This window comes from Sceloporus occidentalis, unplaced genomic scaffold, assembly GCF_023333645.1.
Source record: "Sceloporus occidentalis isolate IW3139 unplaced genomic scaffold, rSceOcc1.0.p SCAF_2, whole genome shotgun sequence".
Taxonomy (NCBI): Eukaryota; Metazoa; Chordata; class Lepidosauria; order Squamata; family Phrynosomatidae; genus Sceloporus; species Sceloporus occidentalis.
Genome location: NW_028316982.1, coordinates 18,344,440 through 18,370,148, shown reverse-complemented (window position 1 = coordinate 18,370,148; position 25,709 = coordinate 18,344,440). Strand labels below are relative to the sequence as shown.

Below are 25,709 nucleotides of genomic sequence, written 5' to 3'. Positions count from 1 at the left end.
TTGGTGAAAAAAATAGATTTATATATATAAAAAATTACAAAATGAAGCAAACAAAGAAAAATGCATTCTTAGAAAATGCCCCCATTGCAGACTGTGATATTTCTGTTCATTCTGTTTTTGTTTATCTTGTTGCACGTCATGTTGAGCCAAGATTGTTTTGTAGGGCTGCCATGCAAAAAAGAGGGAGATATAAAAAGGTGTGTTTTTAAAGGTGAGCAAAATTCTAGCACTTCATTCATGGAGGTGGTGGTGGTGGGATCTAAATACCAGGTATCTGAGGCTAGAATGAGTTTTCTTTTACTTAAAAAAATGGCCGCTTTTTTGGGTCTAGGTACTTGATGGGTGTCCCTAAGAGAGAATCACCGACAACAATTTTTTTATTAATGAATTTACTGTAGGTGGGTTCCTGAAACTATTCCCCAAATAGATTTAGCACCTTGAGTGGCTCACATAGTCTGGGGAGTCAGTACCCTACTGCCATGAAAACTGCCAGGCAACACTGGAGGGGAAACCCGTGCCTCTGGAGACAATAGCAGGGAAGCTAAAAAGAAAGGAAAAAAGCACCTCCCATTCAGTAAGATTGCTATACCCAAAAGTGCTGGAACGTCACCATCCTGGGAAGAGTAAATCAATTGTCAATCAACTGTCGCATCCTCATAAAATCCTGAAAAAATCTGCCCTGTGGCACAATTCTATTTGCATACATTGTAAACCAACACACAAGCACACACAGCCATATATACATATGCTGTTTGCTACATCTGGCAATCAAACTAAGATCAGTAAAATCAAATATGACTCAAGGTTTTAGTCCAAATTGCAAATCCAAGCTGTTGAACGCTAACCTGAAAAGTTCAGGCTAACATCTGGAGTGGGTTCATCATTGCCAAGATGAGCCAGTAGCCACCACTGTTCCCACATACTGGGAATACACCTCACTGGATACAATGGGGTTTACTTCTATGTAAGTCTTCATCAGATTGTGCTGTACAATTTGAAGGCACAGAAATTGAAGAATCAACTCCCTCAGCTTTTACTTGTTACTATGCAATCCTGAATTTTTCTCAGGGTGGGGAGAATGTAGTAGCATTAAATGACAGTGTAGCCTGAGATGAATATTGCCAGGGTCACCGTGTCCTAATCCTGTGTGCTAATCCTGTGTACGGGAAGGTTGTGGGTGGAGAAGCAGGGTCATGTCATTTTGGTTACTCATGCAAACTCCTGAGAGCTGTGGAAAACATGGCAGAATTTTAATACAATACAGGGAAGTCAGGAAGTCTCTGCTGAATAACCCACACCCTAAAAATAGACAAACATAGTCAAGAGATTCCCTGCCATTTTTGCCATCAGTTGGTCTGCATCAGTGAAGCTTTTTTAAAAGCCATTTGAAGGATTGAATACCAAGTGTATTGTTATGTGGCTTCAAGTCGTTCCCGACTTACGAAAACCCTATCGTGGGGTGGTTTTTTTTTTTTTTGTTTTTTGTTTTGCAAGATTGTGTGTAGATTATACTTGGCAAAACACCTCTGAGTATTCCTTGGCTAAGAAAACTTCGGAAATTCATAGGGTCACATAAGTCCACAGGCAACCTGAAGACACATACACAGAGACTGTGGGAATTTGTACTTCTAGCCCATTCACACTATACAATTATAATGCTATAATTCCATTTTAATTGCTATTTTTGCTTAACATAATTCAGTTTTATGGAATCCTGAGAGTTTAGGATGAGGCATTATGTTACCCAGCCAGAGAGCTCTAATATCTGACCAAACTATGAAACACAGGGATCCACAAAATGTTCTCATGACAGTTCATGTGCAATATAGCACTATAATTGTATAGTGTGAATGGGCCACAGATCTTATTCAATGGAGGCAGCTGCAACACATAATACCTTCCATCAACACTACATCTTCATATGTTCCAGCAACGGTTTATGAAAGAACTTCAGGACATACAGTGGACCCTCGCCTTACGTGGGGGGCTCTGTTCCGGACCCCCCCCCCCCACGTAAGGCAAATTCCACCTATGCTTGAGCCCCATTCACTTGAATGGGGCTTGTGCGCATGGTGGCATGGCAGTGCACACGTGTCCCATTCATCTGAATGGGACTCACTGCCCCTTGCGCCCCCACACAGCTTGAGCACGTAAGCTCAAAGCCGCATATAGTGCAGGCGCACTGTAAATTAAAAGGTGTATGTCCAAGCCAAAAATTGTTTTATATCTGGGTAAGCAAAATGCATCCCCAGTGCACTGGACTGTGACTTCCATCAGCAGGGCCAATGGTGAAGGATCATGGATGTTAGTCCAACATCTGGGGAACCACAAGTTGGTCAACCATGCTGTAGGTGATTGGCAAGTAGGTGAATCTGATTTTAAGCAGCATTAGGTATATCAGAAGCTACATATTCTTGGACAGTTGTGAATGCCTCTGCCTGAGCTGGTGTACTGTCCTGCTTGCTGCTCTAAACCTGACCTGCAGGAAGCTATAAAGCAGCTGCTGATTTAAATTTCCCAGCAATGTCCCAAAGCAACACTCCTCCTGGGCATCATGAGAGGTCTAGAATGGTAGATGTTTTCTCTGGTCCTCCGCCACTGCTGTTAATTAGCCCACTGGAATTGGGGCAAATGATATGGCAGAAATGCAGACATCTGGGGGAGCAGCCTACCTTAGCTAGAGATGGGCAGTGGTGGCTTTTGGCTTCCATGGCAGTGAGGCATTGAATCCACTCCAGCCTGAACAACACAGGAGTTGACCAAGGTTCTGAACATAAACAATGTGCCCTTCACATTTTGCTGGGGTTAGGGGCATAGGACCCCTATGAAAGCAGAAAAACCATAAATTAAAAAACAATTTTCTTTTACCTGAGAGAAAACCTCTCTATGAATCTCTAAATCCTCCAACACAACTCTATGATCAATATCTGTCAGAGGTTGACCATAGAATAAACTCTGGAAGACCTACATATGCCTACAGTAGTGTTTTTTCTAGTAGTCTCTTCGACTTCTAATGAAACTTTATGGTCAACCTCCAGCAGATTCATGCTGGAGGATCTAGAGATTTCTAGAGAGAACATGGCACAGAAAATATTATCTGGCACTGAGTAAGGGCTCCCCTGGATTGGCCTTATGATAAACTGATGCAAGCTTTCATTTCCACAACCACAACACAAACATATAAAGGAAACTTAAATCAAGACCCCAGAATCAGAGTAAATGAAATAGATTGGCCACAAAAATTCACTGTATTCCACGACAGGTTGCCAGACCTTCACCCAAATATGATCCCTATAAATGTGCTAAGGCACTGCAAAAGGATGGAACTATTCATTTTGTCCACCCACTTCTTCCCATACATTGTAGACCTCTAAGTTTGCTTGATCCATAGCAATTCAATAGACTGGTAGAAATAATCAGAGCAACATGGCAAAGACTGTGGCTCTGTCTTTTGAGAACATCTCTTATTTTCAAAAGGTTAATTTCAAACGAGCAGATTTTGGAACATTGAGTATATCCTGTGACTTCCACCCTAATAATCAATGATCACCTCATGGATGACTTATGCAGTGAAAATTGTGCATGACCCCATAAGTCAGTATGAAGACTGTCAGATACTGAATTCACAAGAGCTCTTGCATATTTCAAAGAGCTGCAGGTAGGGGAAGGTTTTGCCAATGCAAATGCAATGCAATGCAATGTCTATATAACACTGAATCCACCCAGGATAGGACCTTTCCTTCAATGCTAATTGAAAAATGAAAATGAGCCCACGCTCTGTAGTGTTGCCATACTTTAACACAGAATGGCTAAACTATGGGGCTGGACAGATGGGCAGAAAGGTGTGGCAGAAGGTTTATGGAAGTGTGCATTTATAAGTATTTTTGGGTTTTGTTAGCATGTCATTTTAAAAAGAATAGCAAGGGTTTCTTTTCCAAGGAAAGAAGTCTTGATCTAAAGGGAAATATTTAACAAAGGTATAACCATTTGAGCCCTGAGACTTTACAGGTCACTTTTCCAGCCGCAGTGTGTAAACCAATCAATGTGATCATTATCATCCACTGTGCAACAAGAGTAAGATGTAAATTGTGTTTTTCAGCAGACTTCACAGTATGAATGAGATGAGCAGCAGGGTTTAGAAATATCACATGGTAGAGCCTTCCTGAGACTGTACCTGCTTCAGACTCTACAAAATCCATCACATGTTCAGTTTCTTTCTCTACATGAAGATGTGCATATGCCAAGCTCAGCATATTAATGAGAAGGACTTAAACCTTTCAATATGTAGTTTGACACACCAAGAGCCTGGAATGGTAAAGAGTTGGGACAGCTTTTCCATGTGACCTTTCTGAATATGTAGTTTAGCTCTTAAAACAACCCTGCTACGAAAAGGTTGGCTAAATGCAACCCAGTATACTTGAATGCTGATATTGAAATAGTTTGTAGCCCCAGTCCAAGAATTATAAAGTATGTTATGAAATCCTGTGAAATAAGAGATTACTATTATCCAGTGATGTAAGCCTGCCTGAACTCATGTCTTCCTCCGTACAGCTTTCTACATCCTCTGTAGAAATGTTGCATGCAGTCTTCTGTGTTGGTAACATTCTCTGGATCATAGGTAGAAAGCAGTTCAAGAACCTGATATCCTTCATAATTAGATTCTGTATAATGGCATTCCAACCATTAATTTCTGTGTTTCCTTGTACTTTGGCTAATTGCGGTTCATCTGTTTCTCAGCAGAACCAAGGCAGTCAATGATGGGCAACCATTCAGTAGAAAATATGCACAGCTGTTCCAGTTCTACAGAGTAAATGTCTTTGTTATGAAATCAAACCTGTAACTTTTGATTCCTTGGGCAATCCTTTCCAAGTTTTTGGAATTCTTGTTTTTTCTGCCTCTATGAGACCATGAAGGCTCCAAAGAAACTTGCTTCTTTATCCATGTCTACTAAGTCCTTATTGCTGATGGACACAAAAATCCGATCATTACTGTTTAACTGGAATACCCCCCCTTGGTAAATGGAATAAAGTCCATATCCTGCCTTTTTGGACCAGCAGCTAGTTCTAGCACTTTTCATCAGTAAGATGGGGTCTGGGTAGTAGTCAGTGAGCTTTGAAATATACTGAACCATTTGCTTAGGGTTTCGGACACTGTCGGAGCCAGGATCTGAATCAGGTTCTACCCCCTCAGGTTCACGGAACCGAAAATAAGTTTGGGAATAGATGTAATAGAAGCCTGTCTGTGGTATGACCAGTTCCCCATTGTTCAGTCCTGCATTGTGAAGAAACGAATAGCCTCCTCCTGATGCTTCCCATGCATTTATTTTATATCCCAGGTTGTTTCTGATTGAGAAATCTGCAATTGGTTGGAAAAGAAAAATACCTTTTGAGTTTATAAAGCACAGAACAAGATCCTACACTTTTCTGTTCCTTTTTAAAGTAAAGTAAAGTAAATAAATATATAAACAATCCAAAGTATTCTGAAAATTCTTGGAAGCTTCCACAGATACCCTACTTCCTACCCATTATGATGAAAGGAGGTGTTACTGTTCTGTGCAAGTTGGACCTGTCCACAATAAGTCATGTCACTCCAACCTCCTAGGTTTTTGTCCTCCTCCTAAGATTCAATATTCTTTGCCCATTGAACATATTTAGTGCTACTGGGTATTTTAGCTGTTAATGGCCCTGGACAAACGGGCCCTGTAGCACGTCCTGGCAACATGCTAGGGTTGCCTCGGGGCACTGTTTCTAGACACCCCACAACCCTAGGACATCACCAGGACATCACAGCTCTGTGGCGCTGTATACATGGTGTGCACAGCTGTGATGTCACTGCCGCGTGCCTTCCAGATGGGCGCGTACAGCAGCAACGTGCTTGCACTGCCGCAGGCAGTTTGCAGCAGTGCGAAAAGGAGCCACTTTTTAGTGGTCCTTTTGCTTCCACTTAGCCACGCTGCGCAATTTGGACACTGTGGCATGGTTACATGGAAAAGAGAGGCGGTCACTGGCCGCCTCTTTCTGGCAGTCTGTACCCCACCAATATGAACTTTTTTATACTTTTGCAAAACTCTGGGTTCTTCTGTAACTGCAGAACTCTCCCCCCCCCCACCCCTCTTGCATAGATGGTAGTTTTGGCTACATAAAGATCACCTCATAAAGAGAGTGCCTTGCATTATAAAACCTACAATACAAGTACAAGCAATAGCATTTACAAAGGTTGGACAACTACCAACAGTCCAGAAGCTGCTCATAATCCCACTGAAGCTCGGAAGATCACGGCCGCAGTGGGTCTTCTTGGTTTTAAATTTGCATATATTATTTATAGAGTGGATATAAGGAGTTACAAACAGCATAGTCACTGAGCTACCTGTTTTTGGGAATCATGACACAACCTATTATACTTCAATAGTAATGCAAAGTTGGGATGGAATTACCATATTACTGTAGTGATGAATTTTGCACCACTGCAATGAGTAACAGCAAAAAATAATTATAATTATATTAAATACTATGTAATAGTGATGTGTTAGTTTAAAAAAGTAACTTTTCAAACTCTATATAACTTACATTTATACTCCTCATCTTCACCAGTGAGCTCAAAGCAGCATACATACAGTAATTTTATTCCTCCCTACTTTATCCCCATACCAACTGTGTGATGCAGGTGAGAGTTGAAATCAGTGTGAAAAAAAGACTGATTATCTGAAAGTTAACAATGAATTTCACTGGGACTGCATTGGTACTGCAGAAATAATCCAGGTCTGACACAATGTTAACTGCCCTGGCTCAATGATACGGAATTCTGGGCTCTCGGGGGGGAGGGGGGGGTTGGAGGTAATTAGCCTGAGAGCTCTGGCGCCACAACAAACTACAGATCCCAGGTTCCATGGCACTGAGCTATGGCAGTTACAGTAGTGTCAAACTGGACAATTTATGCAGTGCAGATGAAGTCCCAGTGAAATTCAATGTTCAGGGGGGGATTGGACAGGGATATCCCAAGCCAACACGAACCACCATTTCTAGGAGCGTTTCCAGGATACAGAAAACACTAACTAGTGGACTGCTTCTAGGTTTTAAGTTTTTGCTCAATGTTACACTTTTAGGGGCAACAATAAAGAGCGAAACTACTAAAAAAAGGAAAAAGAAGATTAGATGGCAACAACTACAGCTTTTTTTTTAAAAAAAGATTCTTCACCATCTTCTGGCCTTTTTGACAGTATGCTTTTCATCATGCCAATGACAAATGGCTATATTCATAATTAAGAAATATCAAGAAGTTAATAACTAGGTTCATAACTAGGAATAAGCTGGGAAAACAAAATTGGTTCACCAGATCTCCTGTTCATTGTCTACTTTAAAGGGAAGAATTTAGTATCTTACTTTGTGTGATTAATGCACTCTTCCTGTTTTGGCTTGCAGTAAGGTGAGCTGCCACTCTGGGCACAGCACTCCCAGAAGCTTCTCTTTCAGTTGCAGTGGAAACTTGAGAAACGCGGCCTGGATGGAAAGAAATACCAGTGCTTAAACCTTAAATAGGACCATATATAAGGCACTGCTTCACCAATAAGACTGAATCTAAGAAGAGCCCTGCTGGAGGAGGTCAAATGTTTAGCTCGTCCAGCATTCTTCATCTATGGTGGCCAACCGGTTGCCTCTGGGAAGTCCACAACCCCATGACTACAGTGACATCCCTGCTCTCATGCTCCAAACAACTAGGATGGCGCTATGACTGGTGGCATCTAAATTCCTTCTCTAATCCTGTTTTAAAGCTGCTCAAGTTGGTGCTCATATTGTGGTAGCAAATTCCAAAGTTTTAACTGTGTGCTATGTGTGTACAAGTAGAACCTGGGGAAATTCCCTTTTCTATACAACCAGCTTTGCCTGTCTCATACTTCACTTGACAGCCCTAGCTATGTAAAGACACACATTGTTTTGATCTGTGCCTGCTTGTTGATCATTTTTTAAAGCATTTCCCCTTGGAGTGGAGCATTCAGACAACTGATATACAGGTAATAAAAATAGAGCACTCCCCATTCAGAGACTCTCACTCTAAGAGCCAGCAGAAAAGGAAAAGTGGATGAGGAGGGGGGATACAAATTCAAGCATTCTTTCCTAAAGTTAAATAGTAGCTCTTATCATGACCAGCTAGAATGGAAAAACTACAAGGAGAAGATCCTGATGCAACTGGCCTCTCAGCAAAGTTGATGCTTCCCATTTCTCTGTCCTTTAGACAGTACAGTCAGCCCTCCACATTTGCGACTCTGACTTTTGCAGATCTGATTATTGGCAAATTTAGTTCATATGTTCTCTCTAGGAATCTCTAAGTCCTCCAGCAAGCCTCTGTGGAAAACCTCCCCTAGAGGCTACAATGGAGGACCTAAAGATTCCTAAATAGAACACTTCTCTAGGCCTCTCCAGCTCCTCCAGTACAATTCTGTGGTCAACTTCCAGCAGATGATGATCACAGAGTTGCTCTGGAGGACCTAGAGATTCTTAGAAAAGTGTCCTCTTAGGTTAAAAAAAAAAAAACCAGTGGGTTTTTATTTGTGTTTTCTCCACTTTCAGGAGGCTCCTCTGTCCCTAACCCCAGAAGAATGTGGAGGATCTGCTGTACTAATGTAACTGGACATCATTACAGTATCTAACAGACGTTTGGGTTGCAACCACACTGCAGAATTAACACAATTTCACATCACTTTAACTGTCATGGCTCAATGCTATGTAATCCTAGGATTTTTATTTTGTTGTGACATCAGATCTGTCTGACAGCAAAGGCTAAATATCTCACAAAACTACAAATCCCAGAATTCCACAGCATTGGGCCATGGCAGTTAAAGCTATATCAAACTGTATTAATTCTGCAGTGTAGATGTAGCCACAAGTCTTTCTCATCACGTGCTGCCTCAATTCTTTTTCACAAAATTGAAGAACCCATTCATTGAATATGGAATCTTCTGAATACAAAGCAAATACTCTACCACTCAGCTGAGGTCTTGTCAAGAATCATCTACCATAAATGTTTAGGAGGGGGGTGTTTATGCATTAAAGAACCTCAACTTGCATTTTTCTTTTTCCATCTGAATGTTCCCCTATTGAGGAATCAGTCTACATATTCTGATTTTAGCAGATTTCTTCAATACACTTTTAAAGAGTTTTGCCAACCATTTCACCAGTGTGTCCACACATCATAACATTACTCCAAGAATATTTATTGAACATGGTGGGCAAACGTAACTGGGTCAATACCTGTTGCTGAGGAGGCTGCACTGGAGGCTGCTTCCTCCAAAAGGTGTCTGGCCATCATCTGCAATTGCAAATGTAACTGTGTTAACCTTTTTGCCCTCATAAAATTACACATATGAAAAAAAAGCCTGCAACAATCCTGAATATGTCACATTTATCTGTAAGCATGTAGTTAACATCTACATGGGGAAGATGGTTCATATCCACCAAGGGGCCACCATTTGAGGGAACAAGAGCGCCCCCAAGTTCATTTCAAAGTCCCTGGATCCTTTAGATGGCTTTTTAAAAAAGCATTCTGGATCTGGGACTGTTTATGGCTGATGCTGGGAGAAAACTATGCATGCCCTGGAAAGTTGCCCACTTCTAGTTCACGGTATTTCTTCCTGGTACTCATACTATGAATGCTGGAGGAGGTGAGATTCTCTGAAGGCAGCAGGGTAGTTAGAAAACGCTCTCCATTCCAGTTCCCTCAGTGCAGGTTTGTTATATCTTAACAGGGATGGAGCTCTGTGAAGTAATTCTGTCCATTTAAATGTGTATAGTTGGTGGGGGGGGGGGGTTGTGTGGGGGGGCAGTCATTCATTTATATTTCTATTCCACCTTTCCTTCAGTGAGCTCAGGGTAGTGTATGTGACAGTTCTTCTTTACTTTAGCCACACAACATCCCTGTAAGATAAGTTTGGCTGAGAATTCAAATGGTCCAAGCTCACCCAGCAAATTTCATAGATGATTGCAGAATTTGAACCTGGACCTCCCAAATTCCACTTTGCCACTATACAAGAGAATTGTCATCTTACCTCTCTGAGGCTATCAAGCTAGAACAGGCTGCTGTAAATCGCAAAAAAGGACTAATATAATTACTGGAAATACATTCTGCTGTTTTTATTTGAAGTCACATTTACCTTTTTAATTAACCTTGAGAGCTGCCGCTTCACTTGCCAGCAGGGGCCGCTGTCTTCATTGTAATCTAGATCCACATCTAGCAAAAAGTCTTCTCTAGTGAAGCAAGCCAAGCTGCTCTCAGAATAAGTAGCACGGAGCTAGGTTAAAGAAAAGGGTTTTTTTTAAAGAACAGTTTTTAATTAAATGTATACATCTCCAGGAGCAGAAAGATGTGTAATATTACAGCTTAATGGAAACATTAGAAACTGTCTTTGCAGATAGCAAATCTCTTTCTCCGTGTTAGACTGAAAGCTATTGATATCTTTCTAAAGAGGACTAATATGTCTGATGTGGTTTAGGATGCAATTACTGTGATTCTTGCCTTGTCAGCATTTTTATCCAATTTCATAAATTTTATTTTCATCATTTATTTATAAATATATTATATTACAGTATTATTAAAAAATTATCATTATAGGCCAAGATCCTACACCAGCTTTGTTACAAATGCAGTTTGCTTTGACTGCCACAGGCCCACAGCTCAATACAATGGAGTCCTGGGATCTGTAATTCATTGTGGCACCAAAGCACTCTGATGGGGAGGCTAAGGCCCGGTACAGACGGGCCCCGAAGAACACCCTCATCACATGCAAGGGGCGCCCCGGCCACACTCCCCTCGGCCCTCGCACGTGATGAGGGCGTCCTTGCTGCGCGGCGTCAAATAGACGGTGCATGTAGTGATGACATCACTGTTGCGCAGCCTCCAGATGGAGCCGCGCAGCAGTGATGTGTTCATGCTGTCACCAGATGTTTGCGGCGGCGCAAAAAGGAGCCACTTTTTAGTGGTGCTTTTTTTTCACAGCCTCGCTTACTAAAATAATAATAATAAAAATTTTATTTGTATACCGCCCTTCCAAAGATCAGGGCGGTGAACAACAAATTAATAATACAGAAACCAATACACAAATACATATTAAAATACAACCATATTAAAATCAAACATCATCCTGCTCCACTTTGATCCCCAACAGAACAGACCTCCTTCACTTGGAGCAGCTGCTGGCTTAGGGAGCTACTCTCTATAGACTCGGCCAGCAGTGTTCCACATCTCCCTAGTCTTTTAAGTGGATATGTTGGGTATTTAAGACCAGAGTGATCAGGTGCTATAATCACGTAGTTTGCATACTACAACAAATTACAAATCCCAGGAATCCATAAAATGGAGGCATGGCAGTTGGAACTACATTAAGGCATCTGAGGAAGTAGACTTAAGTCTATGAAAAATCATGCTGCCAGTTTCTTTCTTTTAGAGGCTATGCAGACCACTCCTAAGGGGTGGCCTACAGCCGCCTCCAGCTGTGCTTGTGCCGCGGCCCGAGTCTGGGCTTTCCAGGGTGCAAAAAGGAACCGCAAAAAGTAGTTCCTTTTTGCGCCCTGGAAAGGGCGCGATAGCCGTGGCACCATGGCTTTAAGGTGCTCCTTTAGCGCTGCATTGTGATGCCACACTTTGTGAAGAGCAGCGTACGGTGTCATGCCACCCTAGAGGCAGTTGGGGCATGTGTCATGTGGACGCCACACCCCAACTCTGCCCCCAGGTCACCCTTTATGGCTGATGTGCCCAGCCCCTTAGTCTCAAAGCTGCTACAAGATCTTTTTTTACATACTGATTTTACAGACTAACACAACTCTTTGAATTCTTCCCAAGATTTGAGCATGTCTGCACACACAAACAATTTAATTCTGTGTTTGTGGCAGGACAACTGCACTACACACGCACCTGGATCTTTTTCCACTGTGAAACCAAGTCAAAAGCAATAGCCCAGCTCATTTTCACTGACTTGTTATGACTTGGCTTTACCTCAGGGGTGATTGATCAGGGGAAATTTACTGCCTTTTGCTGACTGAAGGTGGTTTCTCATAACCTATGAGCTGAGACAGCAGACTATGATAAAACCTAGGCCGAGGATCATGAAATGCAAGGGATCTCCAGCTCAGTATTAGCAGGCTACACACTAATCTAAGCATCAGCTCCTTTCTCTTCCTGGACTCTTGAATCCAGTTCTTCCCTGAGGCATCCATTAATCCTTCAACTGAAGCAAAAAGCTGTCGGAATCAGTGAGAAAAAAGGGAGAGAAAGAGATAAAGAGAGAGAAAAGGGATATCTCAGAATGAAAAGATAATTCTTTGCTTTCTTTCTGTTCTAGCTATTAAAACAGTTTCCAAGGTAAAATCCTGTTGTAGAGTCAAAGGCAAAACTCCCATAGATCAAAATATTTAATTACTCATGTCTCTCCTGATTCTTGATATGGGCCTCAAATATCAAGAAAGCAAGTTAATTTGTGATGCATTTGCAACAGCTAATGTGGAATTTTATATTCTTTCTACACCAAGTCAGAATCTTTGGCGGGTTACAGATGGGCAAAAAGGGGTGTGCTCATGACATCATGAAGGTATAGCCTTTAGACGGCCCTTACCTGAATGCCGCCATGAACGCGCCGCCTGCACACCCCAAGCGGGAAGAAGCGGCATTAAAAAGGTGCTGCTTTTTTCCGCTTCTTTTCTATATACTGCGCAACTGCACATCTCCGTCTGTAAGCTGCTGCACCTGTATGCCACAATTGTCACACCACAAATTTAAGTTGCCCATTTAAAGGCTCTGAGTCAGCTGCGTCGCATAATGAGTTGGGGTCCTGGAACATGCGCAGTTTGCACCGAGGCTCTAATTAGAGAGTCAGATGCCATGCAGATGTGGAAGCTGCAGCACAGCTGCACTCTATTTTAATGCTCGTAACCCTAACCCTAGAGTAACATGTACGCATGCGCTGCTAGAATTGTGGAAAGTTTGGAATTTAAAGTGAACCCCTACACACATTCCTGCGCCATTTTCACCTAACAATAAAAAAACGCTAAAACTATAAATATTTACATATGTACAAGGGAGGTGATGGGGGATGGCAGGGGGACAGCGGTGGCAGCGGCGACAGCTGTGGCTGTACATTGCAGATTCAGCAAGAGCGCGGGGACCAAAGGAGAGGAGGCATCCATGATGCTGGTGACACTGGCAACGTGCAAGCGGACAAGGATGCCAACACCAGCTGATCACCAGCTGGCAGGAGGCCACCTTTGCTCTTGGGTAGGACGGGGGAAAAAGTTTAAAGGGGCCTGGGCGCTTTAAATGTGCACATATGCTTTCTGCCGCCGGTGCTGACCGCCGCAGCTGCGCATCCGCCAGCCAGCAAAAGAAAAAAAAAGCCGCGTTTTTGGCTGCCCGTGTGGAAGCTGCCTCTCTCTTTGCAGCGTCCTGTGAGGCGGCGGTATGGAAGCTGCGGGTAAGAAACGGCCCCAGGTGAGGCGTCTTCACTACCCCCAGTGTGGAAGCCCCATCCACCTTAGCCACGCCCCCGGGGCGGGCGCTCTGGAGGCTCCGTATTCAGGCGAAGACACCTTCAAGACGTCTTCCCCTGCCCATCTGTAACCCGCTTTTACTTTGTTTTCTTCACAGCCCCATTGAAGTAGGAGTTAAAGTTGTGTTTGTGCTAATAAATCTGTACAATTATAACGACTGAAAGTTAGTTATAAACTATGGAAAAGAGCTCATTTACACATACCACCTCAGCCTATATTGAACGCCTTGCATTTGTGGATTAACAAAAATCCCTATTTAATTTCTATTAAAGGACTGTAAAGGTCCTGCATTATTCAGATCATAAATAAAAAGGACATGACAGTAATGTTAAAAATAAGCTAAATGACATATAAGAACATTTAAAAATCTGGAACCAAAAAAGAAGGTAGAAACAACATTAAAATACATACTGAAACTTCACAAAAGCTCACTGCATTAGAGTGATATTCACTGTTTGTTTAACAGCAAGCAGAAACAAAGTAAGGTGGCCCTTTTAGAGGCTGCTCCAAATCTTGGGGGCCACATCAGAGAAGATCATGTCTTGGGTATTTACCTACTGTATTTATGAAGTGGATCCTCAGAAGAAAAAACAAGTTATTGGATTGGCTGATATGAAGGCAGCTGATTCTGGAGATATTCTGCTCTGAAGATGTTTAAGACAGGGGTGGGTAATATTTTTGGTCCACCAGGTATTTTGACTTTAATTCCCTGAAGCTGTAGGCAACATGGCCAATGTTAAAAATTGTGGAAACTGTAATCTTGAGAGCCAGGGTTCCTCCATTCCTGGATTAGGGATAGCACCTTGAATTGAGTCAACAAATTGGCAACCAATGAAACTGGCACAATGCAAAGACATAGCTATATTAGTCTGGAAAATATCAGGGATCTTGTAGAACCTTTGAGACTAACTGTGACAGACGTGGTAGCATAAACTTCCATAGACTTGGTCTACTTCCTCAGATTGCATCAACATCTGCAACTTCTTTCGCAGTTACTCTTAAAGATGCGAGATCCTTTTACATACTGGCAGTTTGGATCAGCAGGCTGCAGACAGAGCTGTAGCATCAACATTTAAAACTAACTGAATGTTCCAAATTTAAAAGAGGTTTAGAACAGCTCTTCTAAACTCAGAGCCATGATTTCCTTGATTGAAAAAGTGCAGTCTTTCTCTTTTCCTACTGCTTTGCATGAATCATTTTATGATGTACAAGAAATCACAATAGGCTCAATTTAGCCATGTTGGCTTCTAGAGTTCAGGGTTCATTTGCTCTCCAACCCATTTTTGTCTTTGTGGCAGTCCATGCTATTTGTAGAACTCTCCTCCAGCACCAAATTGCAAATGATCGAATCTTCTTCTTATCACCTTCACTGTCTAGCTTTCACAACAACACATAGAAGTCCGAAATACGGTGTCATGAACAATTCTGATTTCAGTGCTGTACCTTTACAATGGTGATATTAAATTGTGTATCTTCAGAATCTTATCTAGTTCCTTCACTGCTTCCCTTCCAATTCCTAGTCTTCTTCTAAATTCTTCATTTCAATCTCCATTTTGATTTATTACTACAATGTATGAAACACTGAGCTCAGAGCCGGCTTCTCCAAGAAAGGGTGTAGTTGTCTTTTAAGGCGAGTGAAACTGCAGTCTAGACTATCACTGCCACCTGGCTACCCAATAGCAGGGCTGGTTCCCATATTTCCAAATTATGAAACTTTGGGGTCAGATTGTGAAATCCCAGTTAGCATTTCTATTCTGGTTCACTAGATCTTGTATTCAACTGTCCATTTGTCTTGTCTGGATTAAGCACATTTCTCCCAAATCCAGTCCAAAATTGCTACAGATCCAGCCATTCAAAAGGTTTATGACTTCCACCACTGCTCTGGTATTGGGACGGAAAGGTAGAGTAGGGTGTCATCCATACATTAACCACAGACAAGACCAGGTCTTTCTGAACCAAAATTTTGAATGATGCCTGGTGCAACCACAGATAATTTTGCAAGTTTGGGCACCTTCTGAAGGCCAATGACTCAGAGAGCAACTTCAGACAAGGACGGCTTGGACCTGCCTGCCTTCTTCACTGCTGAAATCTTCTTACTCACCCACATCTTGCTCTATGCCAGACAGTGGAGGTGGTCAAAAAGAGAAGCAATAGCTATTGTTTCCTGCTTTTTTGTTGGCTCTCTGCCTGACTCATAAGCAAGTAGTACCAAAAGATGAAGAGGAGGAGAGCCAGTGGTTACAATCTTCCATGTCAGTGGGGCAGTGAAACCGCTCCAGGTTTTAGTCTAAATTTTGGAGGATTTATCCTTTCTGCTCAATTTCATTGCCCAGCTAGGTTCAGCGCTTTGGGATACCCCTTTAAATGTCAGACCCATAGCAAATGTACTACACCAAGATGGAAACTCTGCAGCTAGAAACAACAGCAATGGGAAAGTACACTGAGAGCCTGAAGCAGATGCACACGGCACTCAAGTTCCCTTCCTTTTAAAGGTTTTTGTTGAGGGCTTTGTAAAGGAAACTGCAGGGAGGAAGTTGCCACTGAGGTCAGAAACTAATTTATTTCTATGTGTGGTTTCCTACTTTATCCTTCAGGGGGAGGGGAACCTTTGAAAAGTTAGGCCCTTTATATCTACCTTTGAAAACCCAGAAAATGGAGGATGTGACTCCAAAAATAAAGGCAATGTGTCCCTCTCAACCAAAGAAAGCTAAAACCAAGCAGAGAGTAAAACAGGCTGAAGAGGGGAATCCCATCTGATCAACAGGCTTGCAGACTTCCCAATCATGTGCTAGAATATCAAGAATGTTTCCCACCCTGGCACCTTCCATATGTGTAAATGTGTTGTACTGTTATTGCCACCATCCCCAGTCAACATGCTGGTTGGGTCTGATGGGGATGGTATTCCAACACATCTGGAAGGTGCCATGCTGAGGCACTTCTCTATAAAGTCTATAAAGATCCCCCCCCAAAAAATCTACAATGGCCAACAAAAGTCTATAGTGCCCCTCTTTTCTGCATGACTCCAAGAAGATGTGGCTGGAAAGTCCACCATCATTTCTAGAACAAGGCTGGGAATTTTTCAGAGTTACTTTCAGCCCACAGAGATGAGCTACAATTAGTGGTAAGAGTTTGCGTGGGAGTTGATGATTTTGCAAAAACCTGCCCTTTCTATTCAGGTTATGTTGTCTTCCATGTACAGACTGACCTGAGACTCATCAGACAGACTGGGAGGGAAGAGCAACTAAGTGGGTGATGTGAGCAGATTTTCATGTTTTTGTTTTCCCCAAGCAATTTTAGAAGGATGTTAAGAGGGCTTGGGGGGAGTGACATAAAGTACTGCGTTTGTAAACAGTTTTGGGTGCATCTGCCTGGTTTTGAAGTGAAAAAGCGCCCAGAAATCAGCAAGAAAAATGTAAAAAGATATTTGGGGTCTCTGCATGTGGACCATGGATGGTTCTTTGTTCACTGCTGTTCTAGTAGATGGGCATCCAGCACATGTTTTCAACAATTCACAAAGATAAGCCACAAATCCAAAACTATGCTCTTCCAGAGTAAAAACTGGAGAGAAAAAGGGCAGAAGGGGGAATAAGTGAAGGTGAGCCAGAAACAGCAAGTATTAAGAATGGCAACCATAAACTATTTTCTCCTTGTCCTCACATCCTTCAGTTTATAAACTGATTTTGCTCCAAAAGCAGAAGACAAAAGAAAACCTTTGAGAAGATATCACTTTACAGAGCTTCGGAACGTTGCTTTTGGGGACCAGAATCCCTAGTCAGTGTTGCTTCTATTCTGGGCCAAAAAAGTACTGCCTTTCTGCCATGAATAAAAGTTGGCGGAAAATCTCTTTCATAAACACACAGACAAAATCAAAAGCCAAATTGATTTTGGGCCAGTGTAGTCAAACTCCCTTGATCAGATTAAGGTTGCCAACCTCTTTACACCAATTTAGAAATAACAACCACTGAATATAATAGGATTGGCTTCAGAGTGTGTTCAGGTCTGAATTACATGCAAATTAAGCAAACATTTTGTTTGCATAATTTATTCTGGAAATATAGATTTTCAAAAAAATTGCGATTAGTGACATGAAGATTAGCCATTGGCTGGTGCACCAGCTGTCAAAAATTTAGCAACCAATCAGGGAATGTTTCATCTCTATTGGAAGACCAGGAAAGCTACTTTTTGGAATACAACTCCCACAATCCCCTAGCCATCATATTTGGGGATTCTGGGAATTATAGCCTCTAATCTCTCAAGGTGGACATTCAAGCTCTACCCCCTTACAGCTGGAAGTGTTTCTCGAAACCCACTGTCTGGGAACTATTCATTGCCTGAGTGCATGTAATACTTACTTCCTCCTCCTATTACTGTGAAATACAGTGGGTTTATTTCTCTTAGTGTAAACAAAATGTATATTACTGCATTCACTCACCCTAGGAATTGTATATCAAAAAGTGGTAAGGCAATTTCTGAAGAAAGAGAGATCCAGAACTCTACTTTCTGCTAAAAGCAAACAAAATCAAATGTCTAGACTGGGGGTGATGATGGTATGGGGGTGAATTTCCCTCCAACTCCCTCCTCCAGGCTGCACATCCTTGGGAGCATACAAAAGTATGTCCTTTTTTGGTTGTATCCTGGCCAAAATGGCAACCAAAAGCTACCTTTTCGACTGGAATAGTGATCTTTGGCAAGTCACACTCTCTCAGCCTCAGAAGATGACAATGAAGAAACTGAAGAAACTTACAAAGAAAACGGTTGCCATTAAGTTGGAAACAATTTGAAGGCACACAACCACAACAGTAACCCCCCCCCCAAAAAAAAAATAAATAAAAGGAAGTATGGGGAGTCTAGGGGTATGGGAGAGTATTTTTTCATGTTTTTTAATGCAGTTGACATAGCTTTCAAGTGGAACTCTACTAGGGTAAAGATCTTCCCATTCTTTCTTAGTTTGTCTCTCTTGATCATGCAGGAAACACAGTCATAAAAATTCTAGCCAGGTTTCCAAACAAGACTATCTGGAAACAAGACTTCCTGGTAACTTTTTTTTTTCTCCTTCCTTCTCAGGGGCAGAAATGACAGCTGCGCAAAACAGTAGAGAAACACAATATTTTAGATGTGACCTTCTAGTACTTATCTGACACACATTCCATGTGCCACTGGTAATACAAAAGATTCCTTCTAATGTAAGGTTTCCTTCATGTGGGAAAAAATGTCCTTTAAAAAAAGGAGAAAAAATCTGCTTTGATTTAAAATATATATATTCTGCTTATGAAAATGCTAATAATCAGGCATTATTGCTACCATACTGCAGTCTGGAGTGGCTGAAACAGAGTGGATTACAACAAACCTGCAGTGTAGTCCACTGTGAATATTATAGATCAGGAAGAGCTTGACGAAGAGGTTCACACAATAACTCTGTAATGTGGTCCAGCATTTTAAGTGCAAAATTTTCGAGGGGGGATGGCAGAACATGAACTACAATCCTGCAATCCTGTATTACTTCTAGTCCTCTCTTAAAGGATGTGTGTGTGGCGGAAGCATGGTGTAGTGGTTTGAGTGCTGGATTAAGACTCTGGATACCAGTGTTCAATTCCCCACTCAGCCATGAACCCAGTGACCTTGGGTGAGTCACACACTCTCAGCCTTAGAGGAAGGCAATGGCAAACCTCCTCTGAACAAATATTGGCAAGAAACCTCCATGATAAGTTTGCCATAAGTCAGAAACTACACAAGACTTAATGGCACACAGCAGCAACAACAATGCAGAGAAAGTAGAAAGTTTACCAAAGCACAGGTTAGTGCAGTGTGAATAGGGAGAATGCCAAACCTTTCTTCCAATCCCCTCCTTAAAGTAATAATCTTGGTAATCCTCCTCAAGAAGACTGCATTTCTTCCTTTTAAAAAGAAGCCAACCAAACATAATTAAACCCATACTTATAAAATCATGTGGAATCTGACCCTCAGTGCTTTTAGTAATGAACAACTCTGCAGAGAAAGTTTGATTATCTGCTGGCCTTTGCAGTGTTTTGGCTCCTTTCTGCTGGAGGTCAGTTTGGATTTCTGTGAAGGGGTTCAACCGTTCCCAAAACTGGAGGTTAAGTTTAAAAATTAAAAATTAATTTTATTAAACTAAACCCGCTTCAGACTCTCTCTTACATCAAATCATCAGCAGCACTAACTTGCAGGTAACTGTGCTAGAAAAATTGCATTTCAAGTCAAACCAGAGCCTGTGTCCATGTGTGCACTGGTCTAGGCCAGGAGTGTGTTGGAAAACTACAACTCCCATGAGCTGTAGACAGAACAGCAAATGGTTAAACATGCTAGGAGCTGCAAGCTAACATTTCCTCTGTCACACTCATTTCCATGTTGCCATGTTAAACTTCACAACAACCATACCAAGCAGGCTAAGTGAAGATTTGAACACGGACTGCCAGGTTTTCATGGTTGAACTGAAAACTGAGTCAGCCCAGTCATAGACCAACTGCCCTACACCTCAGTGGCTCTCAGAATAGTCTTGAAGCTGATGTGTAGAAACCTTGTACGCCATACCGCTTATATTTCCTTGGAAGCAGATCTCACACAGCTCTCCTCTGGGTAGATTTCAAAGTAAGATGGAAAAACCACAAAGTAGGAAGCAGTTTTCAGACAGACAGTCATATTAGACTGTTGTTGTGTGCCTTCAAGTAGTTTCCAACTTATAGCAACCCTAAGGCAAGCCAATCACAGGATTTTCTGCAGCTGAGAGTGTGTGTCTCACCCAAGATCACCAAGTGGATTGCCATGGTTGAGTGGGGAATTGAACCCTAGTCTCTAGAGTCATAGTCCAACACTCAATCCACTACACAACTTTAAGAGCAAGAGATTTTTTCAGCATGAAAAAGCGGCTTCCTTAGACACACAGGAAACAGGCAGTGAACATCCATTATATGTCTCATGTCACTTATTACATGTAAAATAGTCCTAAAATTGTAACTTAATATTTCTGCATATCTAATAATCTAGGGGTGGCAAGCCAGCATGGTATAATGTTTTCAGTGCTGGCCTAGGATTCTGGGATACCAGGGTTCAAATCACACTCTCTCAGCCTCAGAGGAAGGCAATATTAAATCCCTTCTGAACAAATTTTGCCAGAAAAGCCCTGTGATAGGTTTGGCTTAAGGTCAGCCTATGTTGAATAGGGTGAATGGTGTCAGGGGTCTGTTTTAAAGAAGAAATACACTCCACACAAGTGAATTTTTTAAAAGGCAAATAGGAGTGTGAATGCTCTTTTTTAGAGCCACTGGACTTCCACCCACTTCTCTGCCAAGACATCAATTCTGCACACTAAGATCACAAGAAGGGAACCCCTCAATTCTGGGAATGGAGTTTACATGTACAAGTCAGCAAGGTAGTGAATCTGTTCTGGAATTTAGACCAAACTTGAAAGGATCTGTCCAGGGTACTGAATCTGTTTTGAGGACTGGACTAAAACTGGTGTGGATTCCACACCCATCTGACCTGGGAACCAGCTGTGTGTCCCATGTCCCCTTCTCCACTTTTTAGTGCTGACATGAGCAAGCACAACCTCTGAATAGAGCTCTTGTCAAGAGCTTGCTACCTTTCCTGACTACAATTTCTATAGGAGACACTGTGCAAGAAAAGGGAACGTCCAAGCTCTTCCAGGCGACTTTACTATTTGGGGTTTGCCCAAAACAACACCTACAATATTCCTAATGCAAAGGTATGGAGGCTTCTCTTGAGAGATTCAATGTTCTCTGCCTAACAAAAGGGGCTGTGACTTCACAATAGATGGAGACATCTGAGATCTTAGAAGAAGGTTTGGTTTTTTTTTTTTTTTTTGCATTGCTAATGAAATTCAGATTTTATCTCTGGAATTTGAAATGCTTTGTAGTTCCCAGTGCCACATGGCCAGAAGAAAGGGGGGGCCTGCTTGCATAGATATCCCTCCAAAGAACAACATACCAACAGCACCTTGAGAAAATGCCAGCCTATAAATAACATCACTTTATAATTTTTCCATGATTTTTAGCATCTTTGCCTGATGAAGAAGCCAGTGCAGCTCAGAAAGCTTGCATCATTTATTTGGTGCATTTTGGTTAGCCAGATAAAAGTGTCAGTTTTGTGGATTTTAAATGTTATTGTATTTGCTATATGGCCAACAAGGCTACCATTGAATATGTTTCCAAGCTCTGGTTATTGATGATGTTTTATAAGACTTTGAAATATATCAAAGCTTTATGTTGTTATTACTCCCTGACTACAGCTAAGTCCCTCTGTTTTTTCCTGGATGCATTTACAATTGGTCCTCCACATTTGCGGCTTTGGCTTTTGTGGATTTGATTAATATTTTCTCTTTAGGAATTTCTAGGTCTTCCAGCACAATTCTGCTGGAAGCTGATCTCAGCATTGTGCTGGAGGACCTAGAGATTGTTAGAGAAAACACTAGGCATTTGTAGGTCCTCCAGTGTGATTCTATGGTCAACTTCTGGCAGATGTTGACAGCAGAGTTCTGCTGGAGGACCTAGAGATTCCTAGCAGTGTGTTCTCTCAGGTAAACAAATAATGTTTTTATTATTATTATTTGTGGTTTTTCCACTTTTACAAATGGCCTATGCCCCAAATCCTAGGAGACGTGGAGGGTCCACTGTATATTGTTTTATGTTGTTACTACTCTCTGACCCTGTTTTTCCTGGGTGTATTTATTTTGAGGAGAAGAACCAGCAACATTTCCAAGGACAGTTTTCACCATTCCTGGTACAAGAACTAAAAATCCTAAAACAGACGCAATATGGCACCACAAGCACCCATGCAGATACTCAAGATTTATGGCCCACAGAAAAATCTCTCACCCTTCTCATCTTTCCCTCTCTCAATGCACACACACAAACACACACACACACTGTTGTGGTTCCAGTTTGAAGGAGTGCATTTGTATATCACCAGCTGATAAAAAATGCAGGTTATCCTACAAACTAAACAGAATTCCTATCTCTTCGGGGAAGATAAACATGTCCAGGAGAGAAGTTATGCAATCCAAGTTTGGATTTTACTTGTCTGTTTCTTTAGTTGCCACAAAATTTACCATCTCTTCTTTAAAAAAAAGAGCTACAAGAGAAAGGAAAAAAACAAAACAAGTTGTTTTCTTTTTTGGATAAATTGCCATGAAGTTTAGCCACTGTAGGTAAGAAAGAAAAACACTGTGTGTTTGGGGAAAAGCTTAAAGGAGGGGAGGCTTAAAGAGAAAAGAGGTTTACCAAAAACCAATGCCCTTTATTTTCTGAGGATTAGGTATACTGCAGAAATAATCCAGTTTGAGACCGTTTTAACTGCCGTGGCTCAAGGCTATGGAATTCTGGGAACTACTGTTTGTTGCCTCCTACTGATCCAATCAAACTACCTATTTCTCCATGGATCCAATCAAAGCATCTATCCCTCATTGCTAGGAAATATGCAGAGACTGGAAATCTTCGTTTGGCTGCATCCACACTGCAGAAATAATCTGGTTTGAGAGCACATTAACTGCCATGGCTCAAGGCTATGGAATTCTGGGAACTGCTATTTGTTGTGCCACCGGATGCTGTTTCTGTCAAACTCTACAATTCCAATAATCTCCCTGCCATCAAAATGCTAAGTAGGGGATTCTGGGAGTTGTTATCCCCCCCTCAAAAACACTTTCCCAAATATACTGATAGCAGTAACAAGATGAAGAGGAAAAGCTGAGCTAAATATTAATATTTTAAATGCTTGTCACTTCTGGGGTAGAAGTGCCTTTTTCTCTCCTGAGAGCAGTTATTAAACTAGTACAAGGATACTGGAAACCTCCTACCGAAAGTTATTTCCAGCTAAGAGAGTCTAGACCCAGGGGAATTCAGTCATGCAGCCTAATCCTCTGCACCATTTTCTACAGAGGTACCTGAGCACAGGATCCGTCCTGATCCAGTGGTGTTTTCTTGTAAGTTCTGTTTTACTCTACACAGGCTGCATCTACACTGCAGTTGGACACCACTTTAACTGTCATGGCTCCATCCTATGGAATCCTGGGGTTTGTAGTTTGTGGCACCAGAGTTCTCTGACAAAGAAGGCTAAATAGCTCACATGATTACAAATCCCAGAATTGTAACTGCAAATGTGATAAGTATGCCCCCAGTTCTGTCATCCAAGTCACTGATAAGGAGGTTGAATAGCACTGGGCCCAGGACAGAGCCCTGTGGGACCCCAATGGTCACTTCTTTGCAGAGAGTAGCGCAGTGTGACACAGAAGTCTGGGATCAACAAAGTTTACTTCTCAAAGAAGCCTGGAGGCAAAATACTTTTCTTTTCAAGCTGGCTTTTAATACACAATTGTGCCCAATGAGGCTTCTTATTGAGGGACAACAGGGTGTAAAAATTTGGGCACTGGCACTAGGAGACCTGGGTTTGAATCCTGGCTCAGCCATGGAAACCCACTGGGTGACACTGGGCAAGTCACACTCTCTCAGCCTCAGGATGGCAATGGCAAGCCTCCTCTGAAGAAACTTACCAAGAAAACCCCTATGATAGGTTTGCCTTAGGGTTGCCATCAGCTGGAAATGACCTGAACGTAGGTAACAAGAGACTTCTTACTGGAATCTGTTTTGAATGGTTTTACATTAGCATTTTGAAAGTTAGCATTTTAAGGGTTTCTTTTCACTAGTTATATTCATGCGGTCATTTAAGGGCATTCTGCACCGTGCTATTGTTGCTCTTTGTAAGCACCCTTTGTGGGCCGCCTTGGGTGCAATTTGGGAGTAAGGCGGCATACAAAAATCAATCAATCAATCTATTAATAAATCTGTAAATCCACTTTTCATCCCTGCAGTTCGGTGGAAAATGGGCTGGTGCGAGCTTATGGCAGCCCTGCACACTCCGTTCCTGAGAAGAATGGAACATAACGAAAGGAACGAGGCAGGAACTCGTTACCAGAGCTCGTTACCTCATTCGGGAAGTTGCAGGCCTTTTTGTTAAACAAAGGAACTGGAGGCTGTTTCCGAAGGGGCCGGGTCTTTTCCCCAGGCCTCCCTTTCTTTCTTTCCTTCCTTTGTCAGAAACTGCAGCAAGTTCTACAAGTTCCAGCAAAACCTGCAGCAGTTTCTAACAAAAGAGAGAAAGAGAGGAAAGAGCCAGGCCCTGAATGGAGGGGAAGGAAGGCCACGGTCCGGGCAGAAGGGGGGCGGGGGTGTGTGTCTTTTACAGAAGGCTTGCACACACACACACACACACACACACACACTTGCCTGTGTGTCTTACAGAAGGGTTGCTTACATCCATATTTTACAGGTTTGAATATATGTGTGTGTGTGTGCATTTTATATAAGGATTGCATATATGTGTGTGCGTTTTCTAGAAGGGTTGCACATATGTGTGTGTGTGTGTGTGTGTTTTACAGGAGGGTTGCATATGTGTGTGTGTGTATTTTGCAGGAGGGTTGCAGATATATATGCATGTGTTTTATAAAAGGATTGCATATATATATATGTGTGTGTGTGTGTGTTTACAGAAGGGTTGCATACCTATGTGTGTGTGTTTTATGGGAGAGTTGCATGCATGCGTGTGTGTGTGTGTGTGTATTTGTATATGTTTTACAGAAGAGGAACATATGTTTTTCACACACACACGCTTTCCAGTTGTCCAAAGTTGCCAACCTTGCCCTGCAAAGGCTGCAGCCTTTGCCACTTTGTCGCTGTGTGTCTCCGCTCTGGGCCCCACAACAAACGCCCAACTCCCAGAACCCCATAGTCTTGAGCCAGGAAAAGAGTTAAAGCGGGGCCAAACCGGGTTATCTCTCCAGTGCGGATGCAGCTCTGCAAGGAGATGGTGCGCTTCCTTGTCAGCCCCCCGCCTCTCCCCGGCTGTCCTCCAAAGGAAAATCCCAAAGGAAAGGGGAGGAAGGGGAGACCGACCTGTTGGAGCTCGTTGGTGAAATAGAGGAAAGTGATGGCCACGCAGATAGACTGCAGCAGGACGGCGAAGATCAGCACCAGGCCACAGGTTTGCCCGGCGCTGGAGGAGGAGGAGAGCATCCTGAAGGAGCCAGAGGGACCCTGGGGCAGCCTCCAGATCTGTCTGTCTGTGTGTGTGTGTGTGTGTGTGTGGCTTTGGGTGTGAGTCTGGGGTGTGTGGGGGGCAGTGGGGCTGCATGTGGGGAGAAAGAGAGAGAGGCAC

General features: G+C 42.3%; 1 protein-coding gene across 1 annotated transcript; it reads right to left on the bottom strand.

The window, feature by feature from the left end:
* TNFSF10 (TNF superfamily member 10) lies at positions 1-25,703 on the bottom strand. Its single transcript, XM_089508833.1, has 5 exons — positions 25,448-25,703; positions 10,145-10,282; positions 9,246-9,303; positions 7,380-7,496; positions 1-5,355 (listed from the first exon to the last, which is right to left on the bottom strand). The coding sequence occupies exons 1-5, from the start codon at positions 25,565-25,567 to the stop codon at positions 4,898-4,900; spliced, it is 891 nt and encodes a 296-aa protein (XP_089364959.1). The 5' UTR covers positions 25,568-25,703; the 3' UTR covers positions 1-4,897.
* Positions 25,704-25,709: the final 6 nt, after the last annotated feature.